This window comes from Pimephales promelas, chromosome 12, assembly GCF_988280905.1.
Source record: "Pimephales promelas chromosome 12, fPimPro1.hap1.1, whole genome shotgun sequence".
NCBI lineage: Eukaryota > Metazoa > Chordata > Actinopteri > Cypriniformes > Leuciscidae > Pimephales > Pimephales promelas.
In genome coordinates this window covers 14,087,130-14,111,513 of record NC_142780.1, presented here as the reverse complement: position 1 = coordinate 14,111,513, position 24,384 = coordinate 14,087,130, and the positions used below count along the sequence as shown (strand labels likewise).

General features: G+C 35.5%; 2 protein-coding genes across 6 annotated transcripts; one reads left to right on the top strand and one right to left on the bottom strand.

The window, feature by feature from the left end:
- Positions 1–1,177: 1,177 nt before the first annotated feature.
- ccdc106a (coiled-coil domain containing 106a) lies at positions 1,178–18,159 on the bottom strand. Of its 5 annotated transcripts, none has more exons than XM_039694424.2 (9): positions 17,900–18,159; positions 17,248–17,326; positions 17,033–17,143; positions 11,857–12,042; positions 11,048–11,098; positions 9,561–9,791; positions 8,305–8,511; positions 7,898–8,201; positions 1,178–5,251 (listed from the first exon to the last, which is right to left on the bottom strand). In XM_039694424.2, exons 2-9 carry the CDS (start codon positions 17,300–17,302, stop codon positions 5,227–5,229), a joined length of 1,170 nt encoding a protein of 389 aa, XP_039550358.2. In that variant the 5' UTR covers positions 17,303–17,326; positions 17,900–18,159; the 3' UTR covers positions 1,178–5,226. The 5 variants fall into 5 exon arrangements, with proteins under 5 accessions (XP_039550358.2, XP_039550359.2, XP_039550356.2 ...); XM_039694425.2 differs by having other exon boundaries at positions 17,904–18,159; XM_039694422.2 differs by having other exon boundaries at positions 17,779–18,158.
- Positions 18,160–19,781: 1,622 nt separating this feature from the next.
- On the top strand, positions 19,782–24,350 carry tmem238b (transmembrane protein 238b). Its single transcript, XM_089117533.1, has 6 exons — positions 19,782–19,900; positions 20,268–20,396; positions 20,531–20,633; positions 20,732–20,857; positions 20,978–21,122; positions 23,599–24,350. Exons 2-6 carry the CDS (start codon positions 20,325–20,327, stop codon positions 23,951–23,953), a joined length of 801 nt encoding a protein of 266 aa, XP_088973659.1. The 5' UTR covers positions 19,782–19,900; positions 20,268–20,324; the 3' UTR covers positions 23,954–24,350.
- Positions 24,351–24,384: the final 34 nt, after the last annotated feature.

Sequence of the window (24,384 nt, the reverse complement as noted above, 5' to 3'; positions counted from 1 at the left end):
CCAAAACTTCCTCTCCTTAAATAGTGATAAGACCGAGGTCATTGTCTTCAGCCCGAGTGAAAGGTCCCAGTGCTTAAGCCCAGACTTGGGGAGCTTAGCCCCCTTTAAATCGACAGAAGTGCGAAATTTGGGTGTTCTTATTGACCAGTCGTTAAAACTTGACAAACACATATCAGGCGTCGTCAGCTCCGGTTTCTACCAATTACGTCTATTATCTAAAATCAAAGGCTTTCTTACTCCAACAACCCTGGAAATGGCAGTTCATGCTTTCATCACGTGTAGGCTCGACTATTGCAACTCACTCTATTGTGGGATATCTGCTTCTCAAATTGCCCGTCTTCAGCTGATCCAAAACGCTGCGGCTAGACTCATTTCCAACTCTCGCAAATATGACCACATCACTCCAATTCTTGAGTCTTTACACTGGCTACCTGTCCGGCAGAGAATTGATTTTAAAGTCCTACTATTTATCTTCAAATCGCTACATAGCCTAGCCCCAGCCTATCTCTCCGAACTTATTCATCCCTATACTCCATCCAGAAGCCTAAGATCCCACGACCAGGCTCTGCTGGTAGTCCCTCGTGTCAGACTCAAGCGCAGAGGGGAGCGTGCTTTTGCTGTGGCAGGGCCCCGTCTGTGGAACACCCTGCCCCTAGAGATCCGAACGGCCCCAAACCTGTCTATTTTTAAATCTTTGGTGAAAACCCACCTTTTCTCTTTAGCATACTGATCTCCTTTTAAGTATTTTATTAGGTTATAACTGGGTCCCTGACAAGGCTATTTGTAGCTTTGCTGCCTTTTATGTTTTTTTGTTGTTGTTGTTTTGTTTTTAATCCTGTGTTCTGTAAAGCACTTTGGTCTGTCTGAGCGGCTGTTTAAATGTGCTATATAAATAAATGAACTTGAACTTGAACTTGTAAAAGGGCAAAATAGGTTAACGTTATTTTCCACAAACATTTTTAGCATTAAATGTTGTATTATGAGCAAAAATGAACCATGGATAAAAGTGTGTTTACAAGTTAACACTAACCTACATTAATATATGCTCAAAATATTATTCTTCAAATTTAGTTAGGTGACAACTTATGTATTAACTAACGTTAACAGACTGAAGCGTATTACAGTGTTCCTGAAAACATTATCTGATGGTAAGGAATAGGAAATTTGTGATAGAGAAACTTGGCATTTTTATTAGCCACTTGGAGCTTTAAATATGTGCTCAAAGGAGCCATGAATAGTCTAATCTCAAACTCGCTGCACACTAACAAACACCCAACATGCGTCCAGACATACACAGTGAATTCGACAAACACTCATGAGAGCTTCAGCACCACGTGAGACAGGAACTCACTGATGCACCTCACACACACACACACCATTATGCGGAACTAGACTAGACCAGAACTATTACCAACTGTTTTAACATGTATCGTCACTGAGGTTACACTATTTAAACTTTTCACATGCTGAACAGTCAGTGTCGTCTAATAGGAATCAGGGCTTGATTAAGGGAGACACATGCACAAACACTCCACAAATCAAATCCAATGTGGTCCTAATGTGAACATACAGATGCCGCTTGTGTAGAGTCGCACAGTGTTAAACCGGGAGGAGTGCGTGGGTCTGTGTGCACACTGTTTTAGTAAATCCAACTTTTCGATCATCTCTTTTAACGCAAGTAACGTTGCATCTACATGTCACCTAACTATCATTAGAGTATAAGTAGACAGCTTAATATCTGCTAAAACTTCTACTGACTATAAGCAACTTTGCAACTGTATGTCAACTTATTCAATTAATCCTAACCCCTTTTCAACTAACACTCAATTCCAATTTATTGCTCAGATCCGCTGTTCACACTGGCCAGGTTTCCATTACAGATTTGCGCAAAACAAAATGTCGATAAAAAAAAACTATTGCAAAATAACACCGTGTCCATTAATCAGCGTTGTGTGACAGAATTTCTCTTTTTGGAATATGTCATTCCAAAAATCATGGCAAAGGACGTTGGTGAGTTTACACATCAGCCACCGCACTAGTCATTATTTTTAATCGAAGGAGACTAAGTCATGTTATCCAAGCATTAATGGCAAGGAAAGCCCCTTAAACTTGGGAGCAGAGGTGTTTCTGGGTGATTCTCCCTCAAATCTGCTTCGAGGTCTTGATAAATTGTGGCATTTCTTTGTTGTTTAGAATCCAGTATTCATGTAATTCTTTTGTCTTTTATGAGTTTAATAAAGAACGGTCTCGTCTTCAGTCCAAACATCTCATTTTACGTACGCCATGTGAACTGTAAATGCGGAAAAACTGTTTCCATTGCAGTTCTGTGAAATATCCCTTTTGCAAATTGCCTGAAAAACCACCTTTTTTTGCAATATATGGAAGTTTTCATTGGGCGTATTTTCAATTCGCAGTTTCAATTTGCGCAATTTAAAGGGTAACGGAAACGCAGCTATTGTTGTTTTAAATGTGGCCCATTTCTGATACCAACATTTAACAGATTCCATTGGTAGATTCCATTCCAGATTGAATCAGATTCCATGTGATTTGTGCTGTTGACAAAAAAAAACAGATCTGAGTCACATGTGAAGAAAAAAAAAACGGATTTGGGCCACATTTACCAGCAGTCTGAATGTAGCCTAATACTGAAAGAATAATCGAATGATAGTTAATTGACATGTAGTCTCGCGTAGCCAGATCTTCAGACTGACGGCAGAAGTTCTGGACTCCATCACAGCTTTCATTAGCCAACGACCACCCAGAGGTCATCTGACTGACATGTAAAGCAACGAATCACAGTTTGTTTTGTTCCACGTCATGTTTAGCGGCGTAAGTCGATGTCCCTACAATAACAGACCGGCATGCATCAAATAAATTATTCATTGAAGACCATTTAGTTGATCCTGATAAACATGACGGCGTTCTTCTTCCATAAGGGGATTTGGCTTAGAGCCAGGCCGATATTGTCGGCCGATATTAGGCATTTTCCAAACTATCGGTATCGGCAGTTATAATGGCCGATAAATGATTATTTCAAAAATAAGTGTCATGAGTGTTGGAGTTGTATAGTTTGTCCACCAGAGGGCACTCTACACCGTCCCTGTTGGCAACACTCGTTGAGTTGGTCCATTGCTAAATTATGGCTCATCATACACTAGCTAACCACAAAGCTAGCTAATGCCACTATCAGTCTGTTCTGTTGTGACAATAAAAGTTTCTTTTTAAAATGCATTATCATATTATTTCAGTTAAAACTCATACATAACTACAAATAACTAATGTTAGGAAAATCTGTTAATGTTTTGTTGTGCGTTTCTGAAATAAAAAATAAAAATATCAGCCGATATATCGGAATATCAGATTTTAAAACCAAAAAATATTTGTATCGGTATCGGCCTTCAAAACCCTTTATCGGTCTGGCTCTAGTTTGGCTTCACGGTGTTTCCAGACAGACCATTAAAGAACGCGACACACGTTTCCCGGACATCCTGTAGAATTCAACCAGCCAGATGACTTTGATAACTGAAGTGTTTCCAGTTATGTGTGCCATAAGCAGCGGTCTGTGGCCGTCACATCACATCTGTAGGTGTAACTTATAGTCAACAGAATGTCTAAAGGGGACCATCAAAATAAAGTGTAACCCAAAAGTCTTTCAGTTTGTCAGGTAAGTGCTATGAGATACAGAGAACAAAGACACACACTTGGGACCACTGAGTGGATCACATGACATGACCCAACCGAGAACTTCAGCGCAACACATAGGCCGACTGCTATAGGGCTGCACAGCACAGAGGGCTGATGTCGTCACTGGACATTTCAGTTTGATGTTTAACTGAAGGGAATTTCTTGAGCTTCAACTAGGGACGTCAATTTACATAAATTCCCAAAATTGAACTTTGTTTAAAGTGACAGTCAACTAATCGATTAAGCGTTAACCTTAACCTCTTAAATCCGAAGCGGGGGGCGCTACTAAATATCACGTCACTTAACAACCACTTGTTCAACCAACACAAAATAGGTGAATATAGGGAATATGACCATCACTTACTGCCTTTAAGTTTGCTGACATATAAGTGATCTATTTTTATGGCAAATTGCTTTAAATGAAAATGCTATTTGTAAAATCATCGTACATAACAGATACACTTGTATTATGTATTGTTGAAAAGGTTTCAACAAGCATATCTGTTTCAGTTAGAGACAAAGCCGTCGACGCACGTGCAACCATTATACACTTGATGCTTTTGACCCACATAGGACAATGCATAGGTCACAGAGTGACATGACATGTTGCTAGGCTAAAGCTATAGGATTTTCAGGATCCGATTACATCGCTTTGCTTCATAGACATATACACTAGACCTCACCTTGGGGTTCTAAGCATGCGTCAAAACTGCCGCCATCTTGGAACAGGGGTCTTGTCATAGGAAGTAGCTAGGTAAAGCAGCTATCTCTGCCTTTACGTCGAATTCATTGATGGTGGCGGACTTTTGTGCAGCGTATGATGTTCACGGATGAAATCTGAACTAGGAAGAATGTTTAAAAAAAAAAAAAAAAAATTTCTGGAATCAATGATAAATACATGTCTGACCATTGGAACAAACCAAAAAAACAAGAAAAATCGCATTCATGATGGTTTATGGTGATTTTATTTGCGTTAGACCTGTGTCTACTACATTGACGCTGTTGCATTAAAGTGGAGGGGCTCCCCTGTTTCAAAATTGGCGGCTCTATTGACGCATTCGTTCCAATGAACTGCCGTAGCCAAGGTGACGTCTAGTGTATATGTCTATGGCTTTGCTTAATCCACCATTCTATCGATTCAATTAATCGTTAGCATCCCTAGCTTCAACCATAGCAACAATCAATCGGGGTGAGTTTCCCGACAGCAACTATGGTCCCAAGTTCCAGCGTTACCAACATGCTTTTGGGAAACGCACCCCTGAACAGATACTATGAAGTCCATTTTGTGGGTTTGAGAACCAAGTTCTCTTCCAAAAATAGCGAACCTGAAAGCATAAGTGTGCAGCCCAACCGCAGCAGTGAGCATCTATCTCTATGAGTGAGGAAACAGAGGTAATAATAGTAGACTTGGTTCAGAGCACAGTGGATCTGAACAGCACGATGTGGAGATTGAGATGGTAGGTGTGTGTTCTGTGGTACATTAAAATAGTGAAGGGGTTTCACTGTACAGAAGGATGAGAATCACTCCACGAAGTCTTCCAATTATCGATTATCCGTCCCTTTCAACCTGAAGGAGCATAAAAAAAAGACAATCCAATGGTCAGTTTTTATGTGCTTATGAAAGTTGTGTTTGTTGATATAGGATTTTGCACCTTATGTATTTGTAAGAATGTGTTTTTCTGAAACTTGCTCGTATCTAACTTAGGAATGGTTATATGAATGATTTACACAAATTTATTCTGCTCATTTTTCCTGATCAAACCCACTGATGACAATACATCTTTCATAAAGCTATATAAAAATCAGAGGGCAGAGATAGTAACAGTAAGAAAAAGTCAGCAAATAGTTTAAATTATTAGTTTATTTCTTTGTCAGTACCTGTTCATATTGGATATTTATATAATACTTATATTTATACGAGTTTTAAATTGTGCATGTTAATTTCCACTACTTTCATTATTTACATTAAGATTAACTTTAAGCGTTGGATGGCAGCAAAGGTAATCTTTAAAAACACAATACATATTTAGCAAATCTCAAAAATTAATATAAATTTTCTATACTGTCAATTAAGTTTATTTGTAACATTTAAAATTATAATTTTTAATTTTAGTATGCTATTTTTTATTTATCTAGAAAAATTGATTTAAATTAAATTAATATCTGCAATTTTAAACATGAGAACAGTTTTTGGTTTATCGCTATCGGCTGGATATATTTTTCATTTTTAACTACTTAGGCTATTAATTATGTACAATGATTATATTAGAAAATGTGTAAAAAGGACATTTTAAGTGTTCCAATACCCCCTTTCACAAATTACATGTGTGAGCAGGACCTTTAAAAAATACTATTACCAGTAAGTTCCTGGTATGAAGCGGTGTATTCGGTATGAGCAGATGCGGGGTCAGAACATTCTGATGTAAGAAGTCTGCTTTTGACCAATCATAAAGCTCTGTCAGAAATGGACATAATATAAACATGCGCTAGACAGACGTCTGACCTTAGTGCTGAATCTCACGTTTGAGACCTTGCCTTCATTTCCATTCATCAGTACTGCCACTCTGCAATTACTATTGTGTACTATATAGGGGTGTTACGATACACATATTCGTACTGAACCGTTCGGTACGAGGCTTTCGGTACACATTTTTAAACCGAACAGTTCGTTGCACCATTTTTCCTGCCGACCAAAATTTTGTTATTTCAAATGTAGGCACGTTGCGCGTGGCTAGCGCGCTCATAATGTAAGAGACGCCTGGCGTGACCACAACATTGCCCAACATCAAATGGCAAATGTAATGTGAGCGGAACGAAACTCAGCTACTCGTTATTGTGTGGTTGACGGACCGTTTATCAGTTTGGACCAATGCAGCGCGAGCCGATCTTGATCATCAGCACTGTTACTACACAGCCAAATCCAGTAAAGAAAACATCTGAATTGGCTATATGCCCAGTTGCACTACTTCCTGAACTTCAGCCAGCTCCTTGTTTCCTGTCTGCCATTATTGGCCAAATTGATTAATTCAGGTGTGTCTGATTATTGTTGCCATGACTACTGAGGTCAGGTACACCTGAATTAATCAATTTGACCAGTAATGGCAGACAGGAAACAAGGAGCTGGCTGAAGTTCAGGAAGTAGCGCAGCTGGGCATTAAGCCCATTCGCCACTGAAGTAACAACATCGCTGTGAGATCTAGTGAGAAACATTCACATTTCTCCGTTATTAACGAATCAAACCATGCTGACGTGGAAACCAGGAAGAAACTGTGCCATGAGTGAACTATCCAGTGTCCACAGATCAGCAACATCACCATGGATTTAGTGTTTAACACTACTATCTGTAAGTTTGGCAGGAATAGTAGGCTATAATGCTTTCAAGTAACATCACGTCGGTTTTATTTTGACATTATGAACACAATTGCTGCCCTCAAATGTTAATCTAAACTAAAATAAACCTTTGTTTATAACTACTAAAATATTACATTTCATTTTGTCCAAAGAGCTGTTTTGTTTTATATGCTCCTAAGAAAAGTCAAGTATAGCTCCATCATTGCTCAAAGTTAAAAAATATCCTACTTTATGATGTTAGTTTTAATAAAAGTATAATTAAAAAAATGAAATCAAGGAAATTTCTCTGCCATTTCTTTCTGTTTGCTGTATTGGAAACGTACCGCATCGAACCGAACCGTGAATTTTGTGAACCGTTACACCCCTAGTACCATAGTAACTGCAGTGCTATATTAATGCGTATAATGCGTATCATGTTTTTAAGAGCAAAACTGAGTTCTGTGTGAACATCCTCTTATGCCTGTCATTCAGAAGTAAAAAATAAAAGAAAAAGTTACACTTTATTAAGGTATTTATTAAGCTTTATTAAAATTGCTCTTGTAACAGTGTAATTATACACTGAGTAATTATAATTAAAAACATGTACTTAGAATATAATTAGTGTTTGGTTTTGGTTTAGTTGAATGTAATTATGCATAATATGCAGTTAATACTATAGTAAGTCCATGTAACATGATTTCTACAGAGTTTACTGGTATCTTAGTAATGATGTGTGATCTTGCCAGTAAAAAGAACGCGGTTGCTTGTGTGAACAGCACATTTGTGCATTTACCGTAAATTCGCTCAGATATTATTACTGTAATTTGCTGTGTGAAAAGGGCTTACGATTGCTAAGCGCCTGTATGTATGCATGTATTAATACCTGTATGAGATGGGTAGGAGAAGGTTGTTCTTCTTCAGAGCTTGCACTTTGCTGAGAGTCTGTGGGTCGAGGGCGATGTAACAGCGTCGGGCGTAGTCCAGAAGCTTTTCTTTAGACGGGTCGAACTCGCCCACCTCAGCCACCTTCTCTGGAGCCACCAGCAGAAGCTCAGCAATGGGTGTGGTCGAGGCCACCGTATTACGATCCACACCATGGATCTGGAAGGCCTTGGACATATTCTTTAGCCTCTGGTATGTCACCAGGATCTTTTTATAGCGGAACAATACACCTGCTGAATCTTTCACTGCAACAACAGCAAAAAGGAGAGAAAGAGAAAGAGGAACAAGCCTTCAGAAAGAGAAAAATCACTAACCGGTCATGTTTCCACACTGAATGCTCACACTCACCTCTCTGTCTTTCTCTCCCTCTGGCGATTCTGTAAACCCTCCTCCTCTTCAGAGCGGGATGACTGCCGGAGGGTCTTACAGCTGCGCCGATGTTCCGGAGGGACATGCTGTCTGTTATCACATCCTCTCCTGACATCATTTCCTCTTCCTCCAGGTAACTATCCTCGAGATAGTCATCCTCTTCATCTCCCAGAAGAGAGAGGGATTCTGCGGCAGCACAAGTAGATGTACTTGAGTCAGGCGTCGTAATATATCTTTACTAAATTCGTTCAATTGAATAAGGGACATTTAAGATAATTATAATTTTCATTTAAAATAAATTCTGTTCTTTTGAGCTCTATATGCATTTTTTTTGCATTTCCTCAAAAGCAACAGTACAATTGACTGGAGTAATGATGCTGAAAATGATATAAATCCAGCATCACAGGTATAAATTACAATTAAAATGATTATTTTAAATTGTTTACTGTATTTTTTTTTTCCATAAAATACTTTTGAACGGTACTGTGTGATGTCATATATTAACAAAGCCAAATAATAGCCATGTCCACTTGACAGATTATTGAGTTAATATCATATAAAATGTGTTAATTACAGAAATGTTGTCCTTATATGACATAAAGTGCAAATTTTTAGACACGCCCATTTATTTTTAAATATTAATATTTTCAGGTGACATTTTAGAAAAAAATATTAATCTCTTAATATTAAACATTAAATAATATACATGAAGGTATGCCAAAGTAGCCTTCACTATTTCCTTCCATTTCATAACATTGTTTAAAATTACAATGTTTAGTTGAGTATAAAAATTTATATTTTTATTCATATTTTAATTTAGATTTTTAGCTTGAGCTTTACATCAAAAGATTTGATCACCAGACACAAATTCTTCATTGATGATCAGTGAACCACAACACATTATTTACAAAAATACATTAAATCCAGGGAAATTATGCCGAATGTTGATTGCTGAAATTAAAACAAAAGTAAATGAACCAAATATGATTTTTTCTTAATTTTAGGCATGATTATTTCAACCACAATGTCGATGTCGAGCAAAAACGTTGGAGCTGGGCGATATATCGTGTTTGTAAAATATATCGAGATTTTTTTATGAACTATATGGGATGAGGCGATACCGTTTATATCGATATACAGTAGCTTCCAAGTGCGTCAGCTAACCTACATGGTTACAGCCACTGTACTTCGTTTTTCATAGCCTTCAATATGAACTAAACACACTTCAGACACACCTTGCAGTTCATTGAGGGACCTGTTGTTGCTACTGCAGCTGCTGCTGGTGCTGCCGCCGCCGTGGGCCTGCAGGAGCGGCTGAGGGTGGGGGGGTCCGAACATGGAACTCATCTGAGCACTGACGGGACCGGGAACAGAGCTCAAGGCCTTGGAGTTGGCTGAAGTCTGTTGGTTTGGCCTCTGCTGGAATGACTGACGGTTTGCCAACCGCTGGCTCTCTGCTTGTTGATCTGAAAAGTTAATGATTATTGTTGATTCTGATCTTTATATTTTACAGAAAACACTCTCCTATTACCGTACACAGAACAGACTTTGGCCAGAAGGAACATCTTGTAATAATTAAAGTGTTTTATAAGGGTTTATTCATGTTCTTCACAGGTTTATTATAATTAAAACTAATAAAACATTTCTGTTAACAGAAATACAGCTGAATGAAATTATGTATATATATATATATACACACACATATATATATATATATATATATATATATATATAATTGCATTAAATTTATCTGTAATTATATATATATATATATATATATATAAATAATATTAAATTAGAAACATATAATATATATAAAAAATGTAATATTTATTACATATATATATATTTAATAGCATTAAATTTATCTGTAATTTTATATATATATATATATATATATATATATATATATATATATAAAACATTAAATGTATTATATATATTACATTTAATTTAATACATTTAATATTATATATATAATACATTTATATTTAATATATATATATATATATATATATATATATATATAAAATAAATATTAAATTAGAAACATTTAATATATATAAAAAATGTAATATTTATTACATAAATATAATAAATTATATATATATATATATAATTTTAGAATAAAACATTTTAACTAAAAGCAATAAAATTACTAACTGGAAAAAAAATACAATTCAAACTAAACAAAAATATTAATATTAAAAAGGAAAAATAAAGACAAAAGCGGTCCCACTTTATATTAAGTGGCTTTAAGTACTTTGTACTTACATAGGAAAATAAGTACAATGTAATATTGTGTTCAGGTTTTATTGTAAAACACTTTTGCTGCTATTGAGGTGTGATATGGGTAAGGTTAGGGACAGGTGTGGTGGTATGGGTAGGTATCAGGGTGGGTTAAGGTGTGAGGGAAGGGTCAACTGTGTAATTACAAATGTAATTACATCAATTAATTACAGTTGTAATTACATGCAGGTATTTTCAATATATAAGTGCAATGTAAAAACATGTATGTACACAATAAGTCCAATGTATCAAAGTAGTAACTTCAATGTAAGTACATAGTACTTAAAGCCACTTAATATAAAGTGGGACCACAAAAGCACATAAAATTACACACAAAAAAATAAAATAAAAAAAAGACAATTTAAAATGTAAAAATAAACAATTTCAAAATATTAAACTGCAATAGCATATAAATACTAAAATAACACTTTACCGCGATCATTTTCTCTTCTCCTCCTCCAAGAAAAACTCCTGGAATCATTACCTACCGGGGAAAAAAGAAATTCAGGTTCACTCTTTTAGTCCGCTAAATCTGTATCAATACCCAGCCTGACTTATGCAGCATACAATCACAAGAAAATGTACATGAACATCTGTTTTACAGGAACACAAACTAAGTTTGTGAAAATTACACTATTACTCAAATGACCTATGACCCCACTCCATTCACAATTTTTCTTGAGGTTCTACGACATCGACACCATTTTCGACTTAAAACTAAACCTTTTTAAGCGTTTTGGCCGTTCATTTACACCTGAAAATGCTGAGGGCCCTTATAGTCTACAATCTAAACATTCCCAACAAAAACGGGAATGTGTGAAAATGTTGATGTCATGCATATGTGTATTACGTGTTCAGTCTAAATTGCACCTTTAAATTAGGTTTCAATTTACTCGAATATCTAATGATAAGAATATTTAAAGTGGTTTAAATGTTGACATATCTTATTAAGATGCGATTATATATTTTTACATCATTTTGGTAAATAACTAGACCAAGGTGAATATATTTAGGCAAGTTGTGAACCCTGTTTTTTTTTCCAGACAACTGAATCCAACTTTCAAAAAAGTAACTGTCACTTATCAACAGTTGTTAGGTAACAAGAACAGTCCTCTGTGAGCTAGACAGTGCCATTTAACAACACCCGTTTCAACCTTTGCGGGCTTCTACGATGTCTACATCATTTGAAGAAGCAGCCTTTGAATTGGGACACAGCTTCTGTCTCTTCTCTCCTCGTCTCACCGTTGCTTTCCTGACTCTTGGTTGAGAAGATGAACCGATCGAGCTGGCAGCGCAGGAAGTCCCGCTCCTCCTCCAGGTCCTCAATGCGCTTCTGCAGCCATGAATTTTTCTCCAGCGAGATCTGCAGTTGTGTCCGCAAGTTAGTGATCAACAGATACGAGTTGCTCGGTGCTGGCGGATCACTACCTGTATCACAACATAAGCAAATATCGTCACACATACAGCACTTAAAGGGACAGTTCACCCAAAAATGAAAACTCAGTCATAATTTACTCACGCTTATGATGTTTCAAACCCATAATTTTCGAAAAACAAAATGAAGATATTATTAATTTTCTCTCAAGTTAAACTTTCATTCTTCATAATGTATAAAAAGACATAGTACAAGTAATCCATAGGAATTTAATTCAAGTCTTCAGAAGAGACACAATTGTATTATATGAAGAAAAGATATTCATATAATTAACGCACATACAGTGCATAGGGCATATTAAATATGGCAAACAAAGAAGCTTAACTGTGTGTGCTTGATGTGCCAGAACTTATGACATTCAATATTAAAAATCAATATGAGAGAACATTAAAAAATATCTTAATTTGTGTACCACAGATGAACTAAAAGACTTGTGGACGGTTCACACCAGGGACAAAAACTATAATGATATCTACAACAATAAAGTTTTAATAATTGTTTAAATCCTGTGAGAATAGGGAAGCCTACACCACAGTAAAAGGGATAATGGTGAAGAGAAACAATATTGTTGGTATTAATTTCAGAATGTTTTTTTTTTTCCAGCTGATGTACATTAAAAACATCTACAGCCAATCAGAATCCAGCAACAGATGACATAATTGCAGTGTGTGATTATGATGGACACAACAGTATTGTACATTGGTTTGGACACTGGTGTTGGACATTGGTTTTATAGTTATAGCCTACAGGTATCATTCTTGGTGTGAATGGGCCTTTATAGTTTTGGAACGATATTCATGTTAGTATAGGCCCTTATAAAGATAAATATATTAAAGTCAACACCAATGGACATTACTTATCAGCGCACGCTTTATGATGGCTGCCTCTTTAAATCTCTTTAAAGTCAGGTGGATTCTGATTGGTGGAAAAAAAATTCTGAAGTGATGACGCGTTTTAACGACCATCAGCATGCAGTTTTTTCTATTTACATTTTTTTTTAAATGCATGTACATACATACTTTTTATTATATTGCCTTTTCATCAATTAAATTACAAGAAACTATTTAACGCAGCGTCTTTGGGAGTGACGTAAACTTTTATTTTATTTTGCAATTTTGAGCAAAAGGAAACACAATATATGTATGTATTCTCTCATTCACCGCTATTGAGAATGAGGAGTCACGTGCCGATTTGGGCGGGGTCTGAGCCGGTCGGCCATGATGGTAGGAGACGCTATCGGTTACCAGGGGCAACGCCTTTAGAACCCATAGACGCGACTAAACATTCCAGAGCTCTTAAATTTTCGCGCATTTATTATTTTGGCAGGACAGAGACAGATCTAAGAATGTGAGAAAAAAAGGAAGAAAGTAAAGCAATGCTAAAAGATAAGGCGAAAGAAAAGAGACCTTACTGGAACAAACTCACACAAAGTGCAAAACAGCTGTATTTGGAGAAGCACCATCAATATATTTGTTCTTTTGCACTAATAACATTATTATTTTATTATTATTACTTATGTTGTCCATGAAACTTATGTTGTCCAAATAGCCTATATATTTCAGTTCTCAATAAATATTGTTAAGCCATATCAAGTTGTTCCAAACATTTATTTCAATGAAATAAAAAAGTAATGAACAAGGCACTCAAACTACAATTTTGCATATGTTCGTTAAGGCACAGCAAATAGTGAAAATCGTATACTAAAGGCAGCAGCAAACCCAGCAATCCGCGTCTCCTCGTCAGATCAGACTCTCCCTGCTGTGTCAATTTCGGTAACCCCAAAAACTTAATTCCATTGTTCCTATGTTTTCCATATGTATCGTGTGAGTTACTGGAGGAGTTTTTAACGCAGCAGTTACTTCCAGACATGGTAAAACAGTGCGGTATTGCGAGAAACTCCTCTACTACCGAGCTAAAAACACACGTAATCAATACTGTTTTGCCGTGGGAATCCTACCAACATGGCGGAAAGGGGAGGGGCACTGTAAAATGACGTCAACTCCTCATTCTCAATAGAAGTTTACCCAACTATGACGAAGGCGAACAAAACTCCGCTTATTTCTTCCGCTTAGAAAAGCACAGATCCAAGACAAATACTATTCATCAGTTAAATATAAACGGCACTGTCACTGATGATGCCCAAAGCATCTCCCAATTTTGTTATGTCTTTTATTCAAAACTATATGAGTCTAAATACAATGCAGATATAGCGACTAAATTTGTCAATTCTATAAATAATGTAAAAATGATAGAACACACTGATAGGGTTTACTGTGACAGTCCACTTACAAAAGAAGAGGTTGTTGGAGCTATTGCTCTTCTTAAAAATAATAAATCACCTGGCAACGATGGTCTAGTATCAGAATTCTACAAGTCATTTTCTGATCTACTAGCACCTTTCATGTTAAAAGTATTTGTCGAAAGTATTGAAAGGAGTACTCTTCCATCGAGTCTCACGCAAGGCCTCATCACTCTAATCCCAAAACCTAATAAGGATCCGCTTTTTATTGACAATTGGAGACCAATATGTCTTTTAAACAATGACTATAAAATTATGGCTTTAGTGTTGGCCAGAAGAATAAAAGATGTATTAGATGGTATTATAGACGAAACTCAGTCTGGTTTTATGAAGAATAGGCATATTTCTAATAATCTCAGACTTGTTTTTGACATTTTGGATTACTCCGATCTGATACAGGATGACTCATTTATCCTTCTCTTAGACTTCTACAAAGCCTTTGATTCTATTGAGCATGAATTCATATTTCTCTCTCTTAAAAAATTTGGCTTTGGTGATATGTTCTGTAATGCTGTCTTTGCCCTGTATTCAAATGCTAATAGCTCCGTTAGAATGAAAAATGGTACAACGTCAAGATTTAATCTTAAACGTGGGATCCGACAAGGATGCCCAATCAGCCCTTATTTGTTTTTACTTTGCATGCAAATTCTTGCCTCTCATATCTCTAATAGCATCATGAAAGGTATTAACATAGCAGGTAAAGAAATACGCATCAGCCAACTAGCTGATGATACGACAATTTTTCTTAAGAATGCCAGTCAGGTGCCTATTGCCTTAAAAATTATTGAAGAATTTTCCACAGCTTCTGGCTTGACCTTAAATTTAAGCAAATGTCAATTATTACCTGTCAAAGATTGTAAGGATCAGAATATTTGTAAGATTCCCAGCCAAAAGGAAGCGAATTATTTAGGCTTAATCATTTGTAAAGATGAAAAGAGAAGAATTTTATTAAACTTTCCACCGCTTATTAAAAAAACACAAACCAAATTAAATCAATGGCTGCAGAGAGACCTAACAGTGAGAGGGAGAGTCTTGCTCTCAAAAGCAGAAGGCTTGTCTCGACTCACATATGCTGCTCTTTCTGTTCATGTAGACAACAAAACTTGTAAGGATATTGATTGTATGCTATTTAATTTTCTTTGGAAGAATAGAACACATTACATCAGGAAAAGTGTTATAATGAATAGCTATGAACATGGTGGGCTAAATGTGTTAGACTTTGATACTCTAAACAATACTTTTAAAATCAACTGGGCCAAACAATTTCTTAAAAATCCTGTTTCCATTTGGAATTTTATTCCTAACTTTATATTTTCTAGATTTGGTGGTTTGAGCTTCATATTAGGTTGCAATTACAATGTAGACAAAATACCGGAAAAGCTCTCTTTATTTCACAAACAAGTTTTGTTAGCATGGTTCCTCATATATAAGCACAACTTTTCTCCCCATAAATATATTATATGGAACAACCGAGATATTCTATATAAGAATAAGTCATTATTTTTTCCTAACTGGATTGAGAAACAGATTATTTTAGTGTTTCAACTGTTTAATAGTGATGGACAACTTATGTCTTATACAGAATTTTTAAACACCTATAAGTTTCCAGCCACACCGAAAGAATATGCAATAGTATATGATGCTATACCTTCTGGTGTCAAAATGCTATTTAGAAGTGTTGATTTTAATATCTCTTCTGTTCCTTTCTATAATCCAATCGATTCAGATATAGGTAAAATCTGTCTGACCTCTTCCAGAAATAACAATAAATATGTACGGTCTTTGTTTCAGAAAGAAGTGATATCTATCCCATATGTTGTTTCATACTGGAATTCTTTTGTCAATGATATTAACTGGAAAAAAGTATGGACAATTCCCAATAAGTTTTTTATTACTAACAAAGTCAAGGAAATTTCTTTCAAAATTATCCATAAGTACTACCCTGCTAACCACTATATGACGAAATTCAAAAGGGACATTGATGTGAACTGTTCTTTTTGCGGAAATCACCCTGAGACCACCCAGCACCTTTTTTGGATCTGCACACACTCCACAACCTTCTGGAAGGACTTCTGCAGCTTTATTATGAAAGAACTTTACAAGGACTTTACATTGAAGTGGGAAAATGTTGTGTTTTGTTTTTTTAGAAAACAAAGTAAAGAAGATATGTTTTTTATTATAAATTTACTAATTGTGCAAGCTAAATTCTATATCCACAAATGCAAATATATAAAACAAAAACCGGCATTTAAACATTTTTATTGTGATATGTTATCATATATAAAATTAATTAGTGGTTCTTTGAACAAAAAGGCTATGAAAACGAGAAATATTTGTATTACTTACAATTTGTTTGAATGTATGTGATACCCCCTGGCAAGGGTAATATTAATGTTGTATGCTTTGTATACTTTGTATACTGTTGTTTTCATTTGCAATAATAAAAAAAAAAAAAAAAAAAAAAAAAATACCCAACTATGACGACTTCTTCTTCCGAGAAACCCGGAAATGTGAAAATGTGATATCGTTAACGGTGTCATTATCATTAATATGTATAACCTTTTTTTATATTAATAATGTATTGGTACAGTCATCGTACTTCGTGTGAACAGTTAAAGGACAAGTGCATAGATAGTGTACATAGTGGGTCACTCACAGCTTACTCAAAAGAAGTGATACTCAACTGAACTGACCATCAAAGTTCTGGTCATTTTGGTTGTAGAAGCCTCCCTGCTGCTCAAAGTTGTTGTCTTCAAAGGGAATGGAGATTTCATAGGAATCCTCGTTCTTGGGTGCTGACGAATGAGATTAAAAACACGAAGGATGCACATTATTTTTCTGGGAAATAACTCACAGCTCATCAATAAATACCAACTGCGATTAGAGCGCGTGCACTCACTCTGTAACTCTCGGGAACTCGCGTGCTTCCTCGTGGCTGAATCCGCATCATTCATATTTCCGTCTGTTCAGTTTATGATCTGAGTTTAGACACAGAGAGGGTCTGTCAGCCCAAAATACTCAAGACATCTATACTTTATTTTATCTGCAGAGGATCAAATGCAGATGCGCATGCGGCTACACATCACGTACATGATGATATAACATGAAATATCTAACGAGCTGTCAGATGACCAGCATCTGTCTTCCCTCAAACACGCACGCAACATAGTAAAACAGTCAGTAGCTAACGTTCATTCACTTAAACACACACCATCCATGATCAAAACATTTAACAACAAGACATGACAAGGGGTGCATTCTTCTTAAAATACCAAACATGGTTAGTGTAGTGATGCATGCATAATGCACCATTTGGTCAGCATTATGATGACTAGCAAACTGGCTAATTGTTAACGTTATACCGTTCCAGACAAAAACATACATTATTAAGCGCAGCATTGTGTCACGTGATGACGTGTAAGTTACAAACCGTTGCTCGCTTGTGGGCGCGCTTTCCTGTCATGTAATTGAAGCGTGTCTCAGTGCACTGTCATCTGTCTGTGTTTGTGTTTGTGAAAGAAACAGCTTGCGAACAATAACAAGAAAATTACCCACAGCGGCAGCACTAAAAACAACGGGAAGGAAGTCACTTTTATGGCACCTTACAATCGTCACGTTCAAAATAAAAGCCTTGATAAGATGCTTTTTTAATGTCACAAAATGCACAGTAGTATAATATTATATGTAGTACAGTAGTAGTAGGTCTATTTAACTGATTAAAAATCTGGGTGAAATTACAAAGGGATTAGACTTTGTCGGAAATATCACGTCACGCACGAACGTCATCACAAATTCGTGGAAAACGGTTATGGGATTTTTTCAGGGTGCTTCCATCCTGAATGTAGGCTACCCGGAATGCACACGTAGGCTACTACATGTTTAATACTAGCCTATCCAAAACATTCTATGTCAGATGTTAACATTCAAGAGATGCTTTCACAAATAAAATTAAAAAAGCATAATTTTTAGGATGTTTGCATATCACACACTCACAAAAAATGGTTCAGATTATGCATTCTCATTATAATTCACAGATTTACTTTAGTCATTATTATAGTCATTATTAGATATTTTGTTTTTAGCTAGTTCATGGTTACTGAACAAGAGTCTCTATATATTATATAAAATTTATTTTTTTCTTATTTTAAAAAAATTCTGTCCCCCCTGACCAAAATTCTAATATTTTTATTTTTATTTTAGCTGAGTAGCCTAAACAAGTGATAAAACATGAACATAATAAAACATACATTCAGGCTAGAGTCAATTGGGCTAAGGCAGGTTTTAACTGAAATGAATTGTGTTCATTCACAGCTGACTGAAACACGTGTTTTTCATCTGTCATTATCATCAAAGACCTCGACATACAAAATCATCCATATACAATGATGGGAAGATAATTATGAATTTTCAAATTTTCACGAGACCAGTGATCCACAATACCCAAAGATCTGGCTTTAGTCAGCATTTCTAAAAAGGAAACTTGTGTATCACTGGCACTTGTGGTATCACTACTGCAAGATTAACTTCCCTTTATGATCAGTGGTTTACTGGAATAAGTCACATTATGGCTTATTCTGTACATTCCATTTGGCTTGAAGTGTAAGAAATATGAAAATATGGGATTTTGGGGAATACTTCAGTTATAACGCCTTACCATATTTGGGGTCAAAATGAATAACTTACTTTTACACTGTTAATAATTTTAATTGATATTTGATTAATATTTAATATATAAGCCACATATCATGACCACAAATATTTAAGTTTACAAGGTTAGTGGAACCAATGTTTAAAAGCAATATTTTTTTTATATTTCGCAATGTTTCAAATATACATTTTTGAATGCCTCATGACTGTTTTTTTTTTAAACAATTTGTCAAATAAGGTGTGTTTCACTTATGTTTGAATTATTCCAGCTTAGACATGCCAATTCTTCTTTTTAACAATGCTGGGTTGTTTGAACCCAAATTTGGGTAAAATATGCACTGGAAAAAATATTGTTGGTTTAACTTAAAAAATGAAGTAACCTGGTTGCCTTAAAATTTTAAGTTCATTGAACTGGAAAAATTGAGTTAATTGATTTAAGCATCAGAAAATCAAAATATTATGTTATCTGAACTACATACATTTTTTAAGTTGATTTGACAAAAGAAAAAATTGTTGTGATTACAAATCGTGAAAATATATTTTTTACAGTGTGGACAAACCCAAATATTGGTTAAAAATGTAATTTCAAATTTGAACCCAACTTCAACTTTTACTTTCAACTGTACATTTTTTTAATTGCAGTTTTAACCAAACATTTGGGTTTGTCCATATTTCACCCGAATTTGGATTGAAACAACCCAGCAAGGAAAGTTTTTTTTTCTTCTATTCAGTTTCTTGACAGTGATGATTAAATCTGACTGGACCTGTTTTATTATCACTGTTAGCCGCAGCAATTGTATAGTTGTGGTTACGTAGAAATGATGACTAATCTCACTAGTCTTATAAGAGGGAATTCCTTCCTTCATTCTTGAAGGAGCAACTCTACAAGATCCTGTGGAACAGAGGTAAAGTTATCATGCTCTTCTCTCTGTTTTACAATTATATTAATATTATATTAAGACATAGCTAATTATATTCAATATCTCAAACAACATGTAACATTTAACTTGATAAATACAAATAACTTTAAAGATCATGATGAAAGATTTAGCCTGTTTATATTTAACATATGTTGTGGCAGGTACTGAACATTTCTGTTATCTGAATCATATATTTTGTATATATATATATATATATATATATATGTAATTATAATTATTATAATTATATAATTATATATATACAATATAATATATAATTTCACATGTCTTTATTCTTTCAGAATCTCCTGAAATAGGCTATGTAATATTAAATCTATTTTTCTTTTCCCAGAAATCTGAAGACAGAATGATTAGTATTATTTGGCTGGCCTATTATTATTATTAATGAATGACTGAACAACCATATAGCACATCCAAGGACAACATGAGGAAACTCCTGCCATGTATATTGATATTACTGGTGAGTCACTGGAAACGCATTTTACAAATATGTGCAGTCATTATAAATATTTAAAGGTCAATGTGATGACATCATTCAGTTAAGCAACATCAGACCGAAAGTTGAGTTTCCTGAAAAATAAACCTTTCCCACAGATCGTGGGCGTTGTGACGGGGCAGCGCAGTGTCAGCAGTAAAAGGGATTGTTCTAAAAATGAATACTGGAGTGACGGGTTCTGCTGTGACAAATGTGCTCCAGGTACGGTGTCTCTAATGTTGAACCAATACAATCAAACATAAAGTTTTCAGAGACGTATATAGACTCAGTCTCTTCATCTGTCATGTATTTGTCTTCAGGCTATAAGTTGATAAAGGAATGCTCTAGAGGCATGCAATCTGAATGTGAGAAATGTTCAGACGGGACGTACCAAGACAACATGAACTATTTCCCAAACTGCTTCAGATGCCAGAAATGCAGCAAGCGTAAGTGTTTAACAGTTTTCTTTCATGACTTGACTTAAAATGACAGATCTTGCTTTGTTGGTTTTCTTTAGATCTTCACTCATTTTTTTTTCTCTTTTTCTTTGATTGGTTCTCTGACAGGTCATGCAGTGGTGATTTCACCGTGTACACCCCAAAATAACACAGTTTGTGGATGTAAGCCAGGACACCGCATGCGGTTATTAGATGGGTTCTCCAGGATTTCATGGGATTGTGTGTCCTTGAATAGGACTAAAATCCAGACATTGTGAGAATGACATTCACACTGCAGACAAAAGTGGCCCAAATCTGACTTTTTTGGGGTCAAGAGACCAGGTCAGACTTCCTCAGAGATAGTGTGAACACTCAAATCTAGCCCAGATCTGATCTTTTTAAATCAGACCACATTCATATGTAGTCCTGAATCAGATACAGATCAGATTTTTTTTCAATGTGTCCACAGTGTGAACAACCAAGGCGGATTTAATGCGACTCTGACATCTGCATCTGATATTTGACACAATTATGCACCGGCGAGTATAAGCACTAGACACAACAGACACAGACAGTAACATTAAAAACTTGAATACATATGGAGAACAGTGATGGAGCGAGTCAATGGAGGGAGAGTGTGGTGTTAGTCCTAATTAGTATGGGCTAATTAATAAATAGCCAATTTTGCTTTCTTTCTCTTCATTCTTCTGCTCATCATCACCTGCTCATTAATTTTACAGCTTCCATTACATAGACATTTAGAAATAAAAGCGTAAATGCTTACTTCCTCCATAACCACACGAACATTAGTGCAACAGTGTGCTGCGTAAAGTGCGTTGTTCTTTTGCGCATGTGGGTTAGTTTGAAACATGCAAACAGTTCACATTGGAATCAGATATAGGTCACATTTTAAAAGGTAATGTGAACAGCCAAAACCAAAAATCGGATCTGAGCAAAAAATCTGAAATGAGCATTAAGACTTGCAGTGTGAACGGGGCCTTCTTATCGCTGAAGTATACAGGTCTACCTCTAACTACTGTCTGGCATGAAACAATAAACTTACCTCTGACAAAAGTGCTGAAATAAATATATTTGTTATTTATTTCTCATACGTTTCATATATTGTTTAGAACATTTAGACTGAATTAGGTTTGGTTGATTATCCCTACATTATATATATATATATATATATATATATGTAAAAATGTATGTATCAAATGATACAACAGATAGAATGTTTATTTGTGCATCTGGGAGCGAGTGACAACTGATATGCATTATTTACAAGTTATCATAATTTCAACATACTCCATATCATATTTTTGTATGTTTGGGCCTCTGAATTAAACAGGTTTTTTTTTTTTTTTTTTTTTTTTTTGAAGTTCTCAATATCATGATATAGCCTATGGATCGTTGTATGTAAATTATGAAACACATACGCAAACTATTTAATATATATATCATTTAGAAAAATGCTTCTGCTTTATTTCATAGCCTGTGTCAAGCTTTACAGGGCACATTTTTAATACTGTATGTGTGTTCAGTCTAATTCTGAAAGTAAAACTTGAGATTCACATTGAATGAGTGAAAGTGCACTTATCTTTTCTCGGTTATGCTTCCACGTAGCCTAAGTGGTTTTGGTTTAGTTTTGAAGGAAATTGTTCTAGCTTTCAGAAAAATTACTAAATCGGTATGAATGGTGTTGCACTGAAATGAAACCAGGTACAACATCCAGCGTCACACCACTATTGGGAACAGATCAGGAACAAACGAACGAACGAACACACACACACACACACACACACACACACACACACACACACACACACACACACACACACAAGTGGGTGGGTAGATAGACATATGGATAGATATAATTTAAAGAATGGTTAATTAATTTAAAACGCAATTAAATATTTTCGTACGCTAAAATAAGCATTAAATGAATAAAGAAACGCGTAGTCTATAAAATGGCAGCTGTTAAAGCGTGTCATGTGACATCACCTGTGCGTGACGTCGAAGTTATTTGGGGGACAGGTGAAGAAACCAGGAAAAACACAAACCACTAAAATGTTTATCATCTAAATATGATTTCCTTGTCAGTATTGCTAACGAATATAATTTCCGCGAAAAAGGTAAGTAGAATGATAATCGTTAGTAACTGCTTATTTTTTGGAAAGCAGCGGTTATTGGTTGAACAGTTTAACTCGATCTGTTTTCCACCCCATTTAATTCTTCTCACATAAAAGATATCGTTAACACTACAATCAGGTTAGTTAACTACCTTAACATGAACTAAGAATGGACAATAGGCTACTTATATCGATCTTTAGTTGGTATTAATTTCAACACGTAACGTTAGCCTACTAATACATTGTTAAAATCAAAGGTTGTATGTATTAGCGTTCGTTAATGCGATGTGAACAAACAACAGCTGTGTTTTAATTAACTAACTAACAAACGCTAATTAACGTGTCACCAAGAGCTTAAAAAAGAAGAAAAAAAATCTATAGTGCTTTAGCTATTTTACTTTAGATGTTGATTTGAGTTCTTTCAGATAAAGAGTGCATAAAGCCTACTTGGAATATATATATATATATATATATATATATTTTTTTTTTACATGTTAAAACCTAGCCATGTTAAATGTGTTCCTTCTAGAATAGTGATTTTTTTTTAAGATTATTCTTTAATAGTCTATGATGTCATGCTGATTTTTTACATATTTTTTCTTTCCATTTCTGATATAGGCTACATGTCAGAGGGACAGTCACCATGTCTAGTACTGACCACATTGGACTGACCCACTGTAAGTTTCTCTTGGTGTTCGCAGTCGTCATGGATCTCTTCGGTGTTTCTATCCTCTTGATCGGCATCTTCGTCCCGCTTGAAATTGGTGGTCGTGACTTTGGTGATCTGTTGGTGTATTCTGGAGCTCTGCTGGTGTTGATGTCTATGGGGGCTTGGGTCATGTGGTACAGTGGGAATATTGATGGTTTAATATCAGAGAAGGAGCTGACAGACAAACACACTGCTGTGGACCGGTTCGCTCGCAGCCTTAGTCGCCGCATACGGAGACCCCACCGCATCCACCACACATCCTGACCTCTCTGACCCCTGGGCATGGCAGAGAGCACATACACAGGGCTGGGATACCAACATTTAGGCTAAAATCTCAGTTGCAAGATGAGGAAAATAATCTGAAGGTTTACGGATTTGTTACAATGTGGTGTTTACTATTACAATTACTACTACTGTATTACAGTATTTTATAGCACCTGTGCTGTAGTGCAACTCTCAATGTAGAAAAAAATGATGGAAAGCTTTATATTTTTGTATACTATTTAGGACATTGAAAACGGTTTCTACTGTTTTTCTGTTTCAACTGTATTTCTTTTTTTTTTTTTTTGCTGTAAAACTTTTAATACATCTTCTTGTGAACAAAACATGAAATTTGATCAAATTCAAAACACTGATAAAAATTAAATACATTAAAATTCTACATGCAGCTTTGGTGCTTTATTTTAGCAATACAG